The sequence below is a fragment of the Hipposideros armiger genome, unplaced genomic scaffold (genome assembly GCF_001890085.2).
Source record: "Hipposideros armiger isolate ML-2016 unplaced genomic scaffold, ASM189008v1 scaffold_93, whole genome shotgun sequence".
In the NCBI taxonomy this organism is placed as follows: domain Eukaryota; kingdom Metazoa; phylum Chordata; class Mammalia; order Chiroptera; family Hipposideridae; genus Hipposideros; species Hipposideros armiger.
Window position 1 is genome coordinate 325,256 of NW_017731443.1, and position 17,949 is coordinate 343,204.

Sequence of the window (17,949 nt, forward strand, 5' to 3'; positions counted from 1 at the left end):
GCCGCCCCGAGCCCCTCCGCGGCCTGGGAGTGATTAGTGCGGGGGGCGGGTGCAGCCCGGCCGGACCGGGCAGGAAAAAGTCCGTCACCGGCCGGGGAGCGGCGGCACTGGCCCTTCGGCGCTTGCGGCCCGCGGCCGCCCCCGCCGACGGGAAGGGAGCGACCGGGCGGGAGCGGGCCGGGGGTGGGGCCCGGGGCGCCCAGGCCACACAGGGGGACGGCGCCGCCGCCGCCGCCGCCACCGGGAGGGGGCCGGGAGCGAGAGGTCACCGCCGAGCGGGGAGGGCCAGCGGGCGGCCGCCGCCGCCGCACGGTTTCTGGGCAGAGTCCCTCGAGGGAAACCCCTGTCCCCCGGGCTTCGCCGAGTCCTCTTACCTCTGCTTTCCCCGCCTTCCTTCCCAGCAACTACACATTGCGCTCAGGAAGCCCTACCCAGAGACTCCCAATCCCGGAGGACCCCGTCCCAGTTTCCTCCTGTGCCGGCCTGGCTCACCCCCCCACCCACCCCGGGGTATAAGGGAGCTGCCAGGGGCAGAGAGGTGGCTGGCGGTCCGGCATGGCAGGAGCAGTTCAAGCCCTGTTGAGTGGGGGTCACTGGACACACTCCTGTGGGGACCCTGACCCAGAGGGACAGCTCCTGCTTTCAATGTCCAGGCAGATCCCTTCCCCACACCCAAGCACACACGACCCCTGCCAGGGACACATTGCCCTGAGAGACCAGACCTGTGCCCACCATTGGCTCAGACACATTGGCTGCCCTGGAGCCACGCACTCAACCAGGGGGACAAATGGGCACCGGGCAGAGATTGCAGCAGCTGCCCCCCCCCCCGCAGCCCCAGAAGTCTCCCCTGACTGGTGTAATGGCTCCCTCTCCCCCTCACAGAGCCCCGCACTTCTGCACACCGCCCTGCCACACCAGCTACTCTATTAGTGACACTTCACATTCCTCCCTACAGTCCCACCTGCTTGTTCACACCCTGGGTTCTGCCCGCTCCCTCGGAGCCGCTCCCGCCCTCTGGATCACAACACTCCTTTCAAACTCACCCACACACTTGCCCCGACCAATTCCTTTGCCTGGTCCCGGCGCCTCGCGTTTAGCGGCGGCCCAGCTCCCCTGGCTTCACCCTGCTCTCTCCCAGCACACTCGGGGGTCCTCGTGCAGCGCACTCTGGAACCCTCTCACTCCAACGAAAGCCCAACTTCTGTGACCACTCTGACTTCACAAGGCAAAGTGGCTGGCCCGCCTGGCTGCTGCTTTCCCTGACCTGGGCTTCCTCTCACATGTCGGTGGACGAGAAGGGCAGGGAGGGGGCTGCTGAAGAGGACCGCAGACATGGAGCCCCAAGTGGCTCTGCTGAGGAACTTGATATGCATAGTGCAGCCCCATCACCTGATGGGCTGGTGGCAAAGCGAGGTCTCCGGACTTCTGGGCCCATGCGCACCCACTCACTACACCACTCCTCAGGGGCCTGGAGGATAGGGAAGGATGGAGGGGAGGGGAGGGCAGAGGAGAAAGGAAGCCCCACTGTTTCTGTGGGCCTTTCTCTGGGAAGGCAGGTTGGGAAGTCCCCCCAAGGGCCCTTTCCTGCAGTCTCAATGCCTGGCTCTCATACCACAGTGGACACACCACCCCCTAAACTGCTTCATTCCCCCGATTCCCCTCAACAGGCCCCTCCAAGGCCACTAAGATGTTGTCCTGGTTTGGCCTGAGGGGCAGGGCTTTTCCTCCTGGCGCCCACATTGAGACCAGCACCTCTCAGCTCTGCGATGCCTCACTGCCTCCTCCGTTTTCTGCTAGCTCTTAGCCACCCATCCCAGGTGCAGAGTCTCCCCGCTGACTTGTGCTACCATCCTGGCCACCCTGGCACATCTGTATTGTCTGTGTCGCTGAGCCCCCACCCTCACTCTCAGTGAGGTCAGCCTGGGGGACAGGCCAGGGACTGAGGGGCAGCTGGCTAAAGACGTGCATATACGAGTGTGCTGCGTGTCAGTGGCCATGCACTTCCGTGGGCTGAGTGTGTGTGTGTGTGTGTGGTGTGTGTTCACGAGGGGGGCCTCGGTTCCCAGGGCCCAGGGATCTGGATGGAATTAGGGGCTGGCCCAGGCGGGGGCCAGGATGGGGGTGGGGGGGCTGCAGCAGGAAACGTGAGCTGCACTCATTAGCTCCTCACGTGCTCAGGCAGATTTATAAACACAGGGGAAGACGGGATGTAAACAATCAGTGGGCAGCAGCCAGAGGCAGCGCTGGGGCGGGGGCCGGGCTGGGGGCCAGGACTGGGGGAGGGGCCCAGGGCACAGCTCCCAGTGGCCAGGTCCACCTGCACACCAGGAGCCTGGAGAGGAGGATGGGCGAGGGCTCCGGGATGTCCACTGCACTCTCCCTTCTAGGGGACACAGGCGAGCTGCAGGCTGCTTACAACCAAACCACAGGTGTTCTCTGCCCCAGACGCTTTCAGTTTTGCAGCCTGGGATGTGCGGACATTTTGCCCACTGGAATTTGGCATAACAGAGGCTAGAGCCCTGTCCCCTTTCTCCTCTCCTAGCCTTTCTCCCTCTGGATTTAAGACTCCTTCTCTCTTTCTGGGTCTCCATGGGTCGGTCAGTTGGATCCTTCTGCTCTCTCTCCTGCCCGCGTCCCCCCCGCCCCCCCCCCAAGCCTGCAGTGACAGTTACCTCAGAACTGAAATATTCCTGGAAACACCGGCCTCGTCTGGTTAATTTCATGAGCCGTTTTTCTGCCCAGATGACTTAGCTCTTGTTTATCCAAAGGCTTCTCCCCTGCTGTCCCTGTGTAGGGAGGCAGTGCTCCCCAGAGATGTCCCACAGGGCCCAGAAGGGGAGAGGGAAAACAATTCCCCGAGCTGGGTTCCTGAGTGCCCCCACCCCACTCCGTGGGATAGGCAGAGCCCCTTCCCAGTAGCCTGGCTGGCAGGGCTGCCCAGAGCAGGATGGGTAAAGAGGCAAACCCAGCTCCCAATTACTGTTTCAGCCAGGACCCTCGGCATTGCCACTGACTGCGAGCAAGGCCAGGCTCCATCTTGAAAGCTGTCTCAAGGCTGGAAAGGCCACTGCCCACCTCCAGCCTCCCAAACTAACCTCACCTTGTAGGATCTTGGGGGTGACTCAGCCAGATAGCCAGGCTGAGGGTAGCCCAAGGCTTCATGCAGAGAAGGGCCTAGAGTCGTCTTGGGTTGTGAAGAACAGGAAATAGAAATGAACTCAGCATCAGCAAGAGCTCGGATGGCAAGGGAATGAGGGAAGGAAGGTTCAGGAGGGAAGGCACAGGCTGCAGATGGCAAAGAAGAAAAGGGGAGCCTGTCTCCTCCGGGAGCAGTTATGTGCCTGACCCTGCTCACTGTCCTAAAACATACACGCGCGTGGGCGCGCACACACATCCTCAAACCAAGGGCCCTTCACCCAAGAGGGCAGGGTCCCCGAGACTAGCGGCTCCCCTACCTCCTGCACTCCATCGGTAAAGCCAGCCAGTCAAGCATCTGAAAGAGTCAAGTCTGACCAGTTGGGCCACTGCAAAAGTCCCCCCCCCCCAAGCCCTACACTCCGCAAGATATTCTATACAATTCGAATCCTAAACGCTTCCAAGTTTATATCCTGTCTCAAACCTTGACCCAGTATTATGACTAATTGTAAGCTTAACCTAGTTTAATTCTTCAAACCTATCCTAACTTTAAGTGCAGTCAAATGATTAAACCCATATCTATCCAACTTATTTTTAACTATCAAAACAACATATGTCATTGCAGAAAATTTGAAAGTATAAACTAAAAGAAACCACTCATGATCTCACATTTACCCAAGCTTAAAATCCACACTAGCCCTACCCTTAGTGACATGCCATGCATCACCCCGTCTGAGATTTGCATCAACACATTCACGAACCTGAGTCTCAGCCAACCCTCTGCCTGCCCAAACCTAACCACATCCCCCAGCTGGACTCAAACCTCAGCCACACTCACTCAGCCAAATCCCAATAAACTAACCTGAAACTTGAAAAGTAATCCAGTCCTTAAAGCTAACCTAGCCCAATGCCAATTATAGCCTTATCCCATCCTAACCGGAGTTGCCTTTACCCAGTCCCTGAATCCTAGCTCAGTGCTCTTGACCTTGGACCTCACCTGAAAGCTGGGGAAATCATGTTTCCTAACTGCCTATGTCTGGTCTTACAGCCTTAACCCCTGGTCCCTGGCATCCCGGATGCCCAAACTCTCCAGCACCATCAGCTGCCAAGTCCATTCATCAAATCCATCATTCTCTCTCTTCCCCTTCCCCTTCCTCTTCCATCCTCCCTTCTCCCCCTCCCTCTCCATTGCAGGCTGATTGAAAGGCCATATTCAGGTCAAACTGTTCCCCATCCAAAATCCTAGATAAGAATGGACCAAACCTCCACACGGCAGGCAATCCCTGACAGTGAATCTTTACTCTAACCTCATGCTACACTCTCACAGCAGGGGTCACATCCTAGAATGTTCCCACCACTGACCACAGGAGCCAGGCCTGTGTCCTGCCTGACCCCACCGGTGGCCTGACCCTGCACCTTGCCTCCTGGAGCTTGACTGGACTCCTTTGTTCTTGGGGGCGGCCTCTCCCTTCCACCTGTCCCAGGGCTGACTGCTCTCAGCTGGCAGCTCTGACATGTGGTTTCCCATCCCTTGGCTCCCCACAAGCTGCAGTGGGACCGGGAGGCTGAGGTACACCTGGAACGCTGGAATACTGATTCGTGTCCCTAGGCCTGGCCCCGTGGCTCCTTACACACACACATACATGCCAGCACATATACAGTGACTCTTATAGCTGACACAAACGTACGCTCCAGTATCTACTGGTACACACCCGCAACATACATGCCTACACACACACACACACACACACACACATACACACACGTGCGCTTTCTTGGGCCAGGAATGCTCCCCTCCTCCATCCCCCCTGTCTCCCATCTGGCGTCCCACCCTCGCCCCCCCTCCCAGCCCAAGGTGGGGACAGACACCTGAGGGGCTGCCAGCTGCTTCCTCTACTGGGCCAGGCCAGGCCTCATGCTTCTTGCCCATCCTGTCCACAGGGGACTCGTGGGGGATGCTAGCTTGCCTGTGCACCGTGCTCTGGCACCTCCCTGCAGTGCCAGCCCTCAATCGCACAGGGGACCCAGGGCCTGGCCCCTCCATCCAGAAAACCTATGACCTCACCCGCTACCTGGAGCACCAACTCCGCAGCTTGGCTGGGACCTACGTGAGTATCCAGGGGCAGTTCAGGGGCCTGGGAGTTGGGCGGAGAATGAGAAGAGGAATTTGGGGAGAGAGAGACAGAATGGTGGAGGGGTCCTGATGAATGTGGGGTGATAAGGAGGGGCCCTTTGGCTCCAAGCAGTCTCTGTGTCTGGCCTATCTCCTGCCCTTCCCTCTTAGGTGCCCCCTCCTCCCCATCCCTGGCCCCAGGACTAGGCATGTGGGCAGGCCTCGCACCCGCCTTGGCCCATTGCCCCACTGGCTGCCAGCCCAGCCGCCCGCCTCCCCCTGGGGGCCGGGGAAGTCTCCTCTGTTTACACCGTGTTGTGGTGTCTCTTGCACGGGCGGGGCTGGGTGGGGATGGAGGGGCCCCACCTTCCATGCCTGTGTTCCAGCTCGCCTCTGCCCCAGACCTGGGGCCCTGCTGCTCTGGACCCATGGGCCTCCCTTCTGTCTGCCTCTCCCATCCTAGCTGGGCCTCCTAGAGGGGACTTATGTGAAGGGGGCTGCAGGGAACCCAGGCCAGTCGTGGCAGAGGGCGCGGGGCGCGGGTGAAGTTCTGACAGGATTTGCGGGCGACCCAGAGGTGTTCTGAGAGCCCAGGGGAGGAGGAAGGAAGGTCGGAGTTAGCGAGGACCGCAGGGAGCCGGCCCCCTCTTCCCGTGTTCCTCTCCCACATCCCAGACCCTACTCTGGAGCCAGGGAAAGAAAGGGGAGGAGGGCAGCGGGGGAGCTGGCTCCAGCCCCGGGATACACCGAGGAAATTAGTTTGTCTCTGTGCTTGTCAGCGTGTGAACCTCCCCCTGGGCCCTTGCCTATCCCAGGCCTCGCCCCTTTCTCTCCCCAGCTGAACTGTCTCCCTCAGCCCTTTCCCTGGGCCCCAGGCTTCTCCCCCGGGGGGTTGGCAGGGCCGTGTCCTCTTCCCTAGACTGTCTTCCATACCCTTCCTGCTGCCCAGCTCTTGACACTGCCTCAGTTTCTTCCTCCCGAGCCCTTCCTTGGGGCTGAGTGAAGACCTTCTGTCCCCAGCCCTGCAGCTGCTGGGACCAGAACATGTCAAGAGGCAAATGGAGCTCCGATGCCCACAGGCCCTCTGCCTTTCCACCCGCTTTCCTTGTCCAGAAAACCTTTGCTTGACTCTGCTACCCCCTCTAGTTCCCGACCCTTTTCCTCTCCTGGCTTTCCCTGCCAAATTTCTCGAAGGAGTGGTCTACACCCTCTGCCTCCACTTCCTCTCCACCCACTCACTCCTTAACCCCCTGCAATCTGGCTTCCAGGCCACTGAAACGGTTCTCTCCAAGGTTGTCAGGCACCTCCTTCTTGCCAAACCCAACGGCATTTTCTAAGGCTCATTCTCCTGCTCTGTTTTACAGCCACACTGCTGAGCGCTGCTGCCTTCTTGAACTCCTCTTCTTGGCTCCGCACTCCCCTGGTCCACCTTCTGCCTCTGCAGCCTGGCCTCCTGGGTCCTCTTCCTCTCTGCCCTGCCCCCAGGTGGGCACTCTCCGGAGGCTTGCAAACACAGCCAGTCAAACCAGCCCGTCCTCCCTGAGTCTCTGCTGCTCGCTTTTTCTCTTCCTACACCTCTCTCCATAGGAGAGCTCAGCACCCCCATTGCTTCAACTGTCACCTCCATACATCCCTGGAGAAACTTAGGGAGGCCTGTGAACAGAGGCCCAGTGAGCGCGTTGATAGAGCCAGTGTCAGGGGACACAGGAAGTAGGAGCTTTGGGGGCAGGTATCTCCTGGGCATGCGGTGAGCTGGCTGCTTGCTCCCCCTCCTTCCCCATCACCCTCTCCTTTCCGCAGCTGAACTACCTGGGCCCCCCTTTCAACGAGCCTGACTTCAACCCACCTCGGCTGGGGGCAGAGACTCTGCCCAGGGCCACTGTCAACTTGGAAGTGTGGCGAAGCCTCAATGATAAACTGCGGCTGACCCAGAACTACGAGGCCTACAGCCACCTTCTGTGCCACTTGCGTGGCCTCAATCGGCAGGCAGCGGCAGCCGAGCTGCGCCGCAGCCTGGCCCACTTCTGCACCAGCGTTCAGGGCCTGCTGGGCAGCATCGCGGGTGTCATGGCGGCTCTGGGCTACCCGCTGCCCCAGCCTCTGCCTGGGACTGAGCCCACCTGGGCCCCTGGCCCTGCCCACAGCGACTTCCTCCAGAAGATGGATGACTTCTGGCTGCTGAAGGAGCTGCAGACCTGGCTGTGGCGCTCAGCCAAGGACTTCAACCGGCTCAAGAAGAAGATGCAGCCTCCAGCAGCGGCGGTCACCCTGCACCTGGAGGCCCATGGCTTCTGATCTCTGACCTTTACCACCTCCTCTTTCCCTTCCCCTTCCAACCCTGCTCCCGCTCTGGGAGGGAGAAACCTGTATGCCAACTCTTGTTGAGCCAGGAGACAGAAGCAGTGAGCCTCTCTGGCCCTTCCCGGACTTGGAGGAGGGCGTGATGCAATAAGGCCCATCCCCTCCCCGCTTCCCAAAGTTCTGCAGGTCTGGGGAAGAGGTGCAATAGGCCCTGTCCCATTTCCACAGGAAGTAATGCTCAAGGGAGCCCGGCGTGGTGCGAGTTGGCGCAGAGGCTGTCTCACAGCCCCCTGCTGCCGGCCCACCACTTGCCAGCGCCCAACCAGCCCCTCAAGTGGCACTTCCAGGAAGCATTCCTGTAGGGCAGGGAGGGGGCCACCACGGCATGTGCCTTTCTGGGGTGAAGCTCTTTGGCCACCCCACTCCCCTTAGATGGGTGTTGCTCCCCTACCCCCATTAACTCCATACGTCCAATTCAGGAAACACACACAGTGGCAAGTCCAAAGAGGAAGAGATGGGACTCAAAATGGAAGTGGTGGGGTCTGCGTTGGAGGTAATACTGAAATCAGAGGGGCAGGGACAGACCAGACCCAGGGGTCACCAAGGCAATCGTGGCACAGGGTAGCAACCAAAGGACCTTGCCTCGAATGTTCTTGCCGGCATCATGGTGCCCCTTCTCCGCCCCCTTTTCCAGGGTATCTGTGGGTTGCCCAGCCTGGGGAGGGCAACCATCGCCACAGCCACAGGATTTCCTGAAAGTTTACATTGCAGTAGCATTTCGGGGTGTCGGGGGGGCAGCTCCCCCAGGCCCTGCCCCTCAGCCCCAACCACTCATGACTGTTTGTTGTATTAATATTTATTTATTTGGAGATGTTATTTATTAGATTATATTTATTGCAGAATTTCTATTCTTGTATTAACAAATAAAATGCTTGCCCCAGAAGCATCTCTTTGCTTGGCCTGGCCCCTCCTCCTGACTCTCATTCCTCCTCCTCCTCCTGGTCCTCCCCCTGCCCCTCCCCTGGCTCCCACCATCCCCTGGGAGAGCCTGGAAGCCCCAGGGTGACCTCAGGAGATGCAAAGAGCTCGGGGAAGAGGTTGTCCCCTTTCTGTCCACCGGGGAAGATGTGTACACAGCAGCCTTCACTCCAGCCACTCCTTGAACGCCATGCTCCACAGTCCTCCCAAATGCCTGGCTGTCGCCTGGCTTCCTCCTTCCAGCCTCTGCTCAGCCTACCTCACCTCTCCGGATTACTTTCACGGTCTTATCAGTCTGTCTCTCTGCAAAGCAGTTTTGTCTGCTCCTCTGATGCTCTCCAGTGGTTAGCCCATGCATTCAGTCCTCAGTTTCCCCAGAACCCCTACCTGTGACTGCCTTCGGCCCCCTGCTCCCCAGCAGTGGCCCTCACCTTCTCAATGCCCTTCATCTCCTAGGGAGGGCGATGGACTGTGGCCAAGTCACGAGTCAGCGGTGACGACTCCTCTCCCTCCAATGTAAGACAGCAGATTAGTGGGAAAGAGAAAAACTCATATTGGCCTGCACGTGAACGGGGAAGATGCTGTTCGAGGGGTGACCTAGTTCAAAGCCCAGTTTCATAACCTGTTAGCTGAATGACCGTGGACAAATGATTTAAAGCCCTATCCTCCAGTTTCTCTGTCTGTGAAATGGGGGTATTAAATTCCCTTATAAGGTTGTTGGAAAGGACAAGAGAGACACTTGGCTGCAGCAGTGACTTGTCACTGCAGATTACTCAGGACATCTGGGGACGACACCAATGAAGAGCTGCTGGGTGAATTAACGGGTAACTGCTCCCAGGTAATACGTGGATGCTTCACAAGGGGCTCCTGGAGACAGTGCCCTAAGCGAAGGAATAACACACGACGGTGATGTCCATTCCTTGACAAATATTTTAAAGACCTAATTACCGGCCCATCGCTGTGCTAACTGGTGTTGGAAAGATACAAGAAGTCCAAGACCCAACATGGCTGCTGCCCTTGTGCAGCCTGCGATCTGCCTGGGAAGAGAGACCAGTGAACCTGAGTGATGAGCAACAAAAGTGTGCACGTGCGACACGCACTGGGAGGTACCGACAAGTGCCTGAGCCACTGGAGAAGGGAGAGGCCGGAGTGTAGGTGCAGGAGCCATTGGACTTGCTTGGGGGTGGGGCAGGCTGGGCTCTGCTGAATGTCCCTGAGTCACCTGGCCCAAGCTGGAGGGAACATGCCCATGCTGAGTGGTCCAGGCGCTTCTTCGGGCAGAGACATCTGCCGGACATGGTCAGAGGCACCTGCAGGCCCTGCCTCCTGCCTAAGGAGACAGAAAGGAGAGGGTACCTGGGCTGTCTGCGTGCAGGGGCCAAACGAGGAGCAGCCCATTATGTGTGAGGCAGTAAGCAAAGGGCTGGACGGCACCCAGGGAGGAGGAAGGAATGTCCTACCCTGTTGTACTGTGAACTTCTTGGGGGGCAGATTCTGAGTCTTCCCCGTCTGTCTCGCTCAGCACCCAGCTCAGGCTCCAGCCTAAAGGTGTTCAACTAGTGTGTTGAACAACATAATCTGGAAAAGGGACTAGGGCCCCCCTCACCGCAAACGCTAGAATCCAAGATAGAATTTGATAAAGTGCCGTGAGAGCACTGTGGGGTCAAGGACAGGGCAGCTGTGTCCAGTTCGGGGAGGGCTCTGCTGGCCTGGGAGCCCTGGAGGGGAGGCAGTGTGTCTGAGGTCACCGCGGTAGCTCCAGAGCCTTGCACACAGTCAGTGCTTTTGCATAAACGCACAAGGTGGGACTTGACACCATTCTTGGAAGATGGGCAGACAAGGGATAGTTAAGTGTGTCTGTCTCCCTTTTAAGCAGGTAGCATCTCGAGGGCAGGCTCTGTGGTTTATTCATCTTTGCATCCCTATAGCATTTTGGCACCATGGCAGGCATAGACTAAAGTTCTCGATAATTTGATTTAAATTGATTTAAAGTGTGTTAAGACAACAGCGTATGAGAAGTCAAGAGAGGCGAGTTTTAAGGAGGCAGTTGATTGACAATGTCAGATGCCCCAGAAGAACTGAGAGAAGAATACGGTGGAAATCCACTGGCTTTGGTTATCAGGAAGTCCCAGATGACCTCTGCGAGAGCAGTTGAGAGGCAGATGCCGAGTTGTGAGATTAAAGGAGATGGTAGAAGGGGTCAATATGTTCCCTCAGGATTTGGGTGCCAAAGGGAATAAATATCTAGGGGGGTAGCAGGGGCATGGAACGTGTTTTGTTTGGTTGGTAGGTTTGCTGTTGTGGTTTTCAATGGAAGAGATGTAAATGTCATTGCTGTGTGAGGGATGGCGGCTGGAGAAGAATGGAGACCCTCGGGGAAAGCGATCAGGAACAAGCAGAAGAGAATCAAAAGGGGTGCTGGGCAGCCACACGGAGCCCGGTGACGCCAGCAAACACAACTCTGTTGTCAACTGACCCATTCGTGACATTCCCAAGCAAGCCAGAGATGTCCAGGGGTGGGGGCAGCGTGGAGAAAAGGCATTCCCCAAGGCTGAGGACTGGCAAGGCAGCGCGGCAGCGCATCCTGGGGCGAGACTCTGGAGGGCTAGGAATTGTGCTGAGAGTGGCTGTCAGTCATGCAGTGCTCAGTGCGGGCAGGCGGGGAGCCGACAGAAACAGGAGGGAGTGACCAGGAGGAAGGTGGGTGAGCTCTGGATTCACTCCAGCTGAGGAGAAAGGGAGGTGGGTGCAGAAGAGAGCATTTCAAAGAGGGCATTTCAGAGGTTGAGTTCTTGAACTCTACCCCAGATAGCTCCCTACCGATGGTGTCGGTGGTGTGAGCCCCTCCTTTGAATTTCAGCACTGTGGACCACAGGGCAGGCCGCTCCTGGTAAATGACAGGTCACCGGGCTTGTATGAGGGTGAGTTTGTCGTTGCTTCCCCGTCCACAGCTGTTCCAGGAGACATGATGAGTTTTCGTTGGTTATCTTAGGTTCCACCTCTTAAGTTTGGTCTTCTAGTCAGGGGCCCAGGTATCCAGTGGTCAACCTAAGAGCCCGGAATTCCTGCGGCCCTGCGGTATCATGGGGGGAGGGTGTGGTCTCTAGGGGTGGGGTGGGGAGAAGGCCCTCCTCCCTGTCATCTCCAGGCAGTGTGGGATGGAGTCGACATCTCATTGTCATCTTGGGTGCCTGGACACACGCCTGTGTTTGAGAGAATGCGCACACGCTAGGGAGCTGTCGCTTGGGGGAGTCAACTTCCAGGGGTGTAGGAGTGAGTACGGAGGAGGTTCTGCTGCAGGGAGGCGAAAGGGAAGCCGCACCTTGCCCATTGCCTGTGTTGGCAAAGACTGACCCAACATCCTGGACTTAGGGCCCCCTTGGTCTGTGAGAAGACTCATTCAAGCACTCATCTTACACTCACACACGCACACACTCGCCACAGCTACCCCAAATGGGGAAGGGCCAAGGGAGGCCCTGTGCCCCTTAGCCTAGAGGGCAGTGACCAGTGACCCAGGCCAGGCTGAGTGCTCTGTTGGGTGGCTCCCTCTCAGCTCCCCCTTCTTCTCTGGAGCCACAAATGGCCTTGCCTTTGTCCCTGCAGTTCTTGAGCTCCCTGACTCACTCAGCCCGGTTCCCCCAATTTCCCAGCAGTGGACAAAGCCCTTGTCAGTAGGGTGGGGGCGGGGGCAGTAAGAGAGTAACTGTGAGCTTCAGAACCACAGATTCAGCTCTTCCTCATCCCAGCCTTCAAGGTCCCTCAGCCTCCCTAGTTCAGGGGTCACCTCTAGGCCCCTCGCCAACTTGCCCTGATCTCCAAGGCTGGCTGACGGGGTGGGAGCCAGGCCCTTCCTCCCAGCTGGACAAAGTCTGACACCTGGTGGCCAAGGTGAGGAATGGCCAGAAGGGCTCCTTTTCAAATCTTCCCAGAACTTCATGGAGCCAGGACGGCCAAGGTGAAAGAGGAGGTGATGGGAGGAGGCTTGGAGCGGGTGGTTGAGACAGGATAAAAAAACAGTGGCAGAAAAACTCAGACCCAGGGGAAAACCTTTGCCTTCCACCAGGCCCCTGCCCCTAAGCCCACTAGGTCAGAGAAAATTGGGGTATCTGGGAGGGTCGTGTGGAACTAGGAGGAGCTACCTGAAAGAATTCTGGCCCACAGGGTGGGGAGTGGGGCCCAGGGTGTATATGTGGGGGCCCAGGGTGTGAGTCTGGCTGCCCACAATCTCCAGCTCAGAGTGGGTGGCAGGGACTGAGGGACTGAGGAAGGGGGGTACTGGGGAGAGGCAAGGAGAACGGCAACGCCCCACAGCCTGCTGGGCCCCAGGCAGCTGCTTTCCTCCCTCCACCTGCCCCCACCTTCCTAGCTCTAGCTGGCTCTCCCCACAAGCTCCATCATGAGCTGGGGGAGGGGAAGGGGCTCCTGGGCACATGCGCAGTGCTGAGGGCCCCCATCCTGCCACATTGTCTGAGCTAAGCCAGGCCTAATCCCCCTTCCCTTTGGAGCAGTCCCGGTGGGCCTCAGCCCTCAGGAGGGTTCTGGGCTCCTGTTCCAGTTCTTTTCTCTCCTTTTTTCCTTGGGTTCCCCCAAGACTTTGGTCTTAGCCATGAGGCAAGGGCCTTGAGTGTTCCCAGGCCAAGGTGCAAAGGTCGCTCCTGCTAGTCCCATCACCAGCCTCTGGGGGTCAGGGCTGACACAGAAACCAAGGCCTGGGTCTCAGGAAATTCCCTGAAGGAGAGAGAATTTAGTCCCCAACTCAGACCTCTGGCCTGGTCCTCTAGCCTGAACCTGAACTGTGACAGACCCCAGACAGCAGTTTTGGGGATGGGCCGGGAGGCTGTCTGAGCAGGGTAGGAGCTCCAGGAAGGAAGGTGATAGGGGGCAGGCAAGGTTGGGGAAGAAAAGAAGGAAAAGACCAAGGATGGGCAGGCCAAAGTCTGGTCTAGATGCCAGCACACCTTAGGGAACCAGATGCCAAGTAAGGGAAGGATGCCGACTGGGCAGGGGTGGCTCCAAACTCCTGGATGCCAACTCCTTTGAGCCTTTGGCCTCGATCCCACTGCGGTCTGACTAGGAGAGGAGGGCAATGCTGCCAGTGCAGAGTTCCCACACCTCCAAGCCAGGAAGCCAGCCCTCAGGTGCTAGCACGCCGGCTGACTGCCCTGATGCTCTTTCTTGGGGCTGGGGAACGCTGAAGGCTAAGGGTGACATCTTCCAGGCTGGGTGGGAGAGGCTAGTGGGGCCTGGGCCAGGCAAATCTGGGGGCAGCTGGCAGGGACACTCTGGACAGTGCCCACACAGCAGGTCAGGGTGCCAGAGGGAAGAGGGAATAGGCCCAGGCAGCAGCAGGGGCCACTGTGGCCGCCCAGAGGCACACCCCATTTCACGCTCCCTGGGCGGTGGCAGGGCCCCACGGCTATCAGCTTTCAGGGGTGGGAGGGACCAGGAATGAGGAGGGGTCTGTCCCACCCATGGCTCCCTACTCCCTCAGGGCTTTGTGGGCTCAGGAGTTGGGTGCCACACGCCTCTGGGAACGCCTTCTGGAGAGGGGGTGGTCAGTCCTACAGAGCCTGGCCGCCATCCCTCCGTGGAGTGCCCAGTGCCTGACAGGACCCCACACCTAAGCCCTTCCCAGGCCTGGAGGGGAGGGCCTCCCTACTTCCCTCCCCAAAGCAGCAGGGCCCCTGTCTCCCTCAGTGTGGGCCCCACTTAGTCCATGAAGCAGATGGGGGGATTAGATCAGGCCCAGTCCAAACAATAAAGCAGGGAAGGGCCCCCTAGCTCTGTGCAGCGCACCCAGGAGCTCTCACTCCTCCACTCAGCCCTCCTCAACAAAGCAGATGGGAGAGCCGGCGGGAGGAGGCCCCTGAAGACATGGCCTGCTCCTGCGTCTCCCCTTTGGGGGTCCCCTCTCCAGAGTGTTCTCCTCCCTTGTGCCCACCCTTCTCTCCCACCCAGAGCACCCAGACTCCAGAGCAGTGGGAGAGGGGGAAGGCAGCGGCCTCTGAGTAGGCCCTTGCTCCCATGGAGGGAAGAACCGGAGGGTGATTAGAGCCGGGCTGTCCCTGTGCAGATTCCCAGACTCCCACTGGCCAGCATTTTTGTCTACTGCCAGGAAGTTGGTGAGGGGGAGGCGGGTGTAGGGGTGAGTCAGCGATGACAAGAGCCCCTGGGACAAAGGTCATGGGTGGAGAATAGAGAGATGCTGTTTACTCAGCCTGCCTCCTCCAGGAGGCCTTCCAGTCCTAAGCCCGCCCTGTGGGCCAACCCATCTCTGACCCACCCTTCTCCCTTCTCCTAATTGTTAGTAAGTTTATCTTTGCATGGACAACTTGTGGATCCTATTAGCCTATGAGCTCCTGAGGGTGATGGAGGGGCTGTGGTTTAACTGGGGCCCCACAATGCCTGTGACTATCAGCACTTCCTACTTTCAGGAACAATGTTCCATCTATTTTAGTTGCGTGAATCTGTGGGAAAGTGCTTAGGACAGTATTTGGCACACTGTAAGTGCCGTATAAGTGTTAGGTTTATTGTTGGTGTTTTCTGCTCACATGCTCGTATTAGTGTGAGACAGGAAAGAGTGCTGTGAAGAACTGGGGATCCCAAGCTACTCTGGCCTCCCGCTCACTGTGGAGTCTTCCTGACTAGTAGGGCAGGCAGGAGCCGGCTGTGGGTCCCCCAGGAGAACCCACAAGGCAAATGCTTGCCTGGACTAAGAGTGGGCAGTACCTTTGGGAGCGGACTGTGAGAAAGGAGCTTTCCCAACCCATGGGCTTCTCCAGCCAGCTCTCCTGGGGCCAGTGGGGGTGGGGTGGGAGCAGGGAAGAGGGCTGGATTAACCCCAACTCTCTTTGGACCTCTAGACCTGCCCCCACAACGTTCTGTGGGCCGAGGGGGGGGGCGGTTGGGGGGGGAGGTGGGGAGTGGAAGGCTCCAGCTGGGCTCTGGGGAGTTACAAACCGGCCACGGGGATTAGTGAGGCTGAAAAGAACATTTGCCTAGGAAGGGAAAACGGGAAGTGAGAGCCTGAGGATAACGCTCTGTAAGTCCCCCGAGACTCACTGCAGGCCAATGTGGGGGGGCGGCAGGAGGAGGTGGTGTTGTCCGGGGCATTTTGACAGGTCTCCCACCCCAGCCTCACCCCTTCTCCCCCGGAACACAGCTGTAGCAGCTACCCCGCCTCCTCTGCCTACACCACCTGCCATTGGCTGGAGTCAGGCCCCGCCCCACGGAGGCGGCCTGCCATTGGCTTGAGTCTTTGATGTTTGCGTGCTTGAAGGTACGGGAGATGCGTCATCCCCTGGAACCTGCGAACTTCCTCTCTGCTTGTCTGGGTCATCCTGTCTGCCCGTCGCTGGCCCCAGGCTCGCTCTCTGGCCCCAGCTCTATCTCACTCTCTCTCTCAGCAGCTGTCTCTCTCGTGCCCACTGGCCTCTCTCCTGTCTCTCTCCGCAGTCGCCTCCTTCTCCGCCTGCCTGGGTGGCCACCATGGGCCGGAAGCGGCTCATCACTGACTCCTATCCTGTAGTGAAGAGGAGGGAGGACCCTGCTGGACACAGCAAAGGGGAGCTGGCACCAGAGCTAGGTCTCTGAGGTGTGGGGTGTGGGGTGGGGCGGGAGGAGTGGACGCCGAGGGACATGGGACTTGGGTAATAAAGGGGAAGTGAAGTATGTCCTCTGCTTCCTACACCAGGCCTGGCCTTGGAAGGCAGGGGAGTGGTGAGGACTGGCGAGCAGCAGGACAGCTGTGAGGCATGGGGCACAGGCCTGGGCAGGCCTGAGGAGCAGCTTGTCATTGCAGGGGAAGAGCCCCAGCCCTTGAGCGTGGACGAAGCGGAGCTGGAGCTGCTGAGGCAATTTGACTTGGCCTGGCAGTATGGGCCCTGCACAGGTGAGAGCCCCTTCAGGCCCCAGGAGCACATCCTAGAGCCAGTCCTGTCACCCACACGTCTCTGAAGCAACCCAAGCCCCTGCCTGACCCTCTCAGGCACTGTCTCCTGAGGTGAGAGACACACATTCTCTAGCCTGGACTCTTCCCTACCCCCTCTGAGGCCCCACTGTCTTCTTCCCACCCTGGCAGGGATCACTCGGCTGCAACGCTGGCATCGGGCACAGCAGATGGGCTTGGACCCTCCCCCAGAAGTGCATCAGGTGCTGCAGACCCACCCTGGAGATCCCCGCTTCCAGTGCAGGTCAGAGACAGACCGGGGCAGGCTTTCAGGCCAGCCAGGGCCTTCTCCAGGCACCACCAGCCCACTGGTCCTGGGTGGGGGCTGCCCTGACCCGAGGGAGAAATGGGGTCCTTTGCTGAGCAGGCAAGAAAATTCTACAAGGTGCCTGGCTCAAGAGGACAGAAGGTTGCTTTAATAATTCTTGTCTCTGAGCTCATGGTGGGGGGAGGGTGAACCCAGGGCCCAGGGGACTATCTATTTAGTACTGAGGGGTTGGCCAAGGACTATGGGCCATGCTCAAGAGCTGGTGCTGGCTCAATCAGATCGAGGGACTTGATAGACTGACTCTTTCTGGTTTCTCCCTCCCCTGCCACCCTTGCACAGCCTCTGGCATCTCTATCCCCTTTGAGGCACCACCTAAGACTTCCTGCCCACTACCTGAGAACCTCAGGACACAAGGGAGAGCCAGTTGCGGCCCCTCAACTCAGCTCTGCTGTGGAGAACGTTTGGCAGGAAAAAGTCTCACAGGGAAGGAAGGAGCCTGAATCTGGTCTCTGCAATCAGCCCTCCATCTAACCAGCAGGCTCCCAGAACCCCTCTGAGAGCTGACGAGCATCTCCTCCATGAGAAGTGGTCCCTGAGGACAAGGACCTGGCCATGACCATTCCGATGCCTGCCACACCGCCTCCCTGCCGCCTCTCTGATCTGAAGACTGCGGCCCTGGGGACGGTGTAGCAACTTAGGCACAGTCTGCTCGAGCAGACTCAGGCAGATGCACTCCCCACCTAAGACTGGGAATATGAGGACAGCACTGGCTGAGCTCACAGGGCAAGTGGTTCACTAATGCTTATCAATAAAGAACACCCTGGAAGCCTGACCTCCAGTCCCTTACTGTGGCCCTGCTTGGGCTGGCAGCACCCAGCAAGTCGATAGGTGGGAGAGAGCCAGCACCACACTTTTTTACAAGGTGCATGTGCCTCGTCCTCTGCCTAACTTTAGACCCAAGAGGGAAGAAAGACACGTAAGACAAACAGGCAAGTCCTCACGAGAGCTGAGCAACCTCTGGCGCCCCCTGGTGGTGAACAGGGGAACTACTCTTTAGTCGCCCGCACTGATCAGCCAGAGAAAACCTCCCAGACCAACCCACCTAGCCTGCCCAGTGTTCCCCACCTCACAAAAATAGGTCCTTTGTCAGAGAAGGATCCATGGGGTCCCTCGATCAGAAAGTCCAGACAGACCTGCACACTCCCA

The 17,949-nt window shown here is 58.5% G+C and overlaps 2 protein-coding genes across 3 annotated transcripts in view; both read left to right on the forward strand.

The window, feature by feature from the left end:
* The window catches only part of CLCF1 (cardiotrophin like cytokine factor 1), a 9,528-nt gene extending 1,036 nt beyond the window's left edge, over positions 1–8,492 (forward strand). The window contains exons 2-3 of the mRNA XM_019645131.1: positions 5,077–5,243; positions 7,049–8,492. Coding sequence (XP_019500676.1) covers positions 5,077–5,243; positions 7,049–7,543 — 662 coding nt within the window. The 3' untranslated portion in view covers positions 7,544–8,492. The remainder of the gene's footprint in view (positions 1–5,076; positions 5,244–7,048) is intronic.
* A 7,292-nt stretch (positions 8,493–15,784) lies between these two features.
* POLD4 (DNA polymerase delta 4, accessory subunit) lies at positions 15,785–17,575 on the forward strand. 2 transcript variants are annotated; one of them, XM_019645146.1, is made up of 4 exons: positions 15,785–16,112; positions 16,221–16,418; positions 16,608–16,719; positions 17,083–17,575. In XM_019645146.1, the coding sequence occupies exons 1-4, from the start codon at positions 16,016–16,018 to the stop codon at positions 17,105–17,107; spliced, it is 432 nt and encodes a 143-aa protein (XP_019500691.1). In that variant the 5' UTR covers positions 15,785–16,015; the 3' UTR covers positions 17,108–17,575. The 2 variants fall into 2 exon arrangements, with proteins under 2 accessions (XP_019500691.1, XP_019500692.1); XM_019645147.1 differs by having other exon boundaries at positions 15,791–16,112; positions 16,329–16,418.
* The last annotated feature ends 374 nt before the right edge of the window (positions 17,576–17,949 follow it).

Excerpts from the sequence above, each read along its gene's own strand:
- POLD4 (XM_019645146.1), top strand. The coding sequence starts at position 16,016 with ATGGGCCGGAAGCGGCTCATCACTGACTCCTATCCTGTAGTGAAGAGG. Across the intron at positions 16,419-16,607 it reads GCAGTATGGGCCCTGCACAG|GGATCACTCGGCTGCAACGC; the intron begins GTGAGAGCCCCT and ends CCACCCTGGCAG. Across the intron at positions 16,720-17,082 it reads GATCCCCGCTTCCAGTGCAG|CCTCTGGCATCTCTATCCCC; the intron begins GTCAGAGACAGA and ends ACCCTTGCACAG.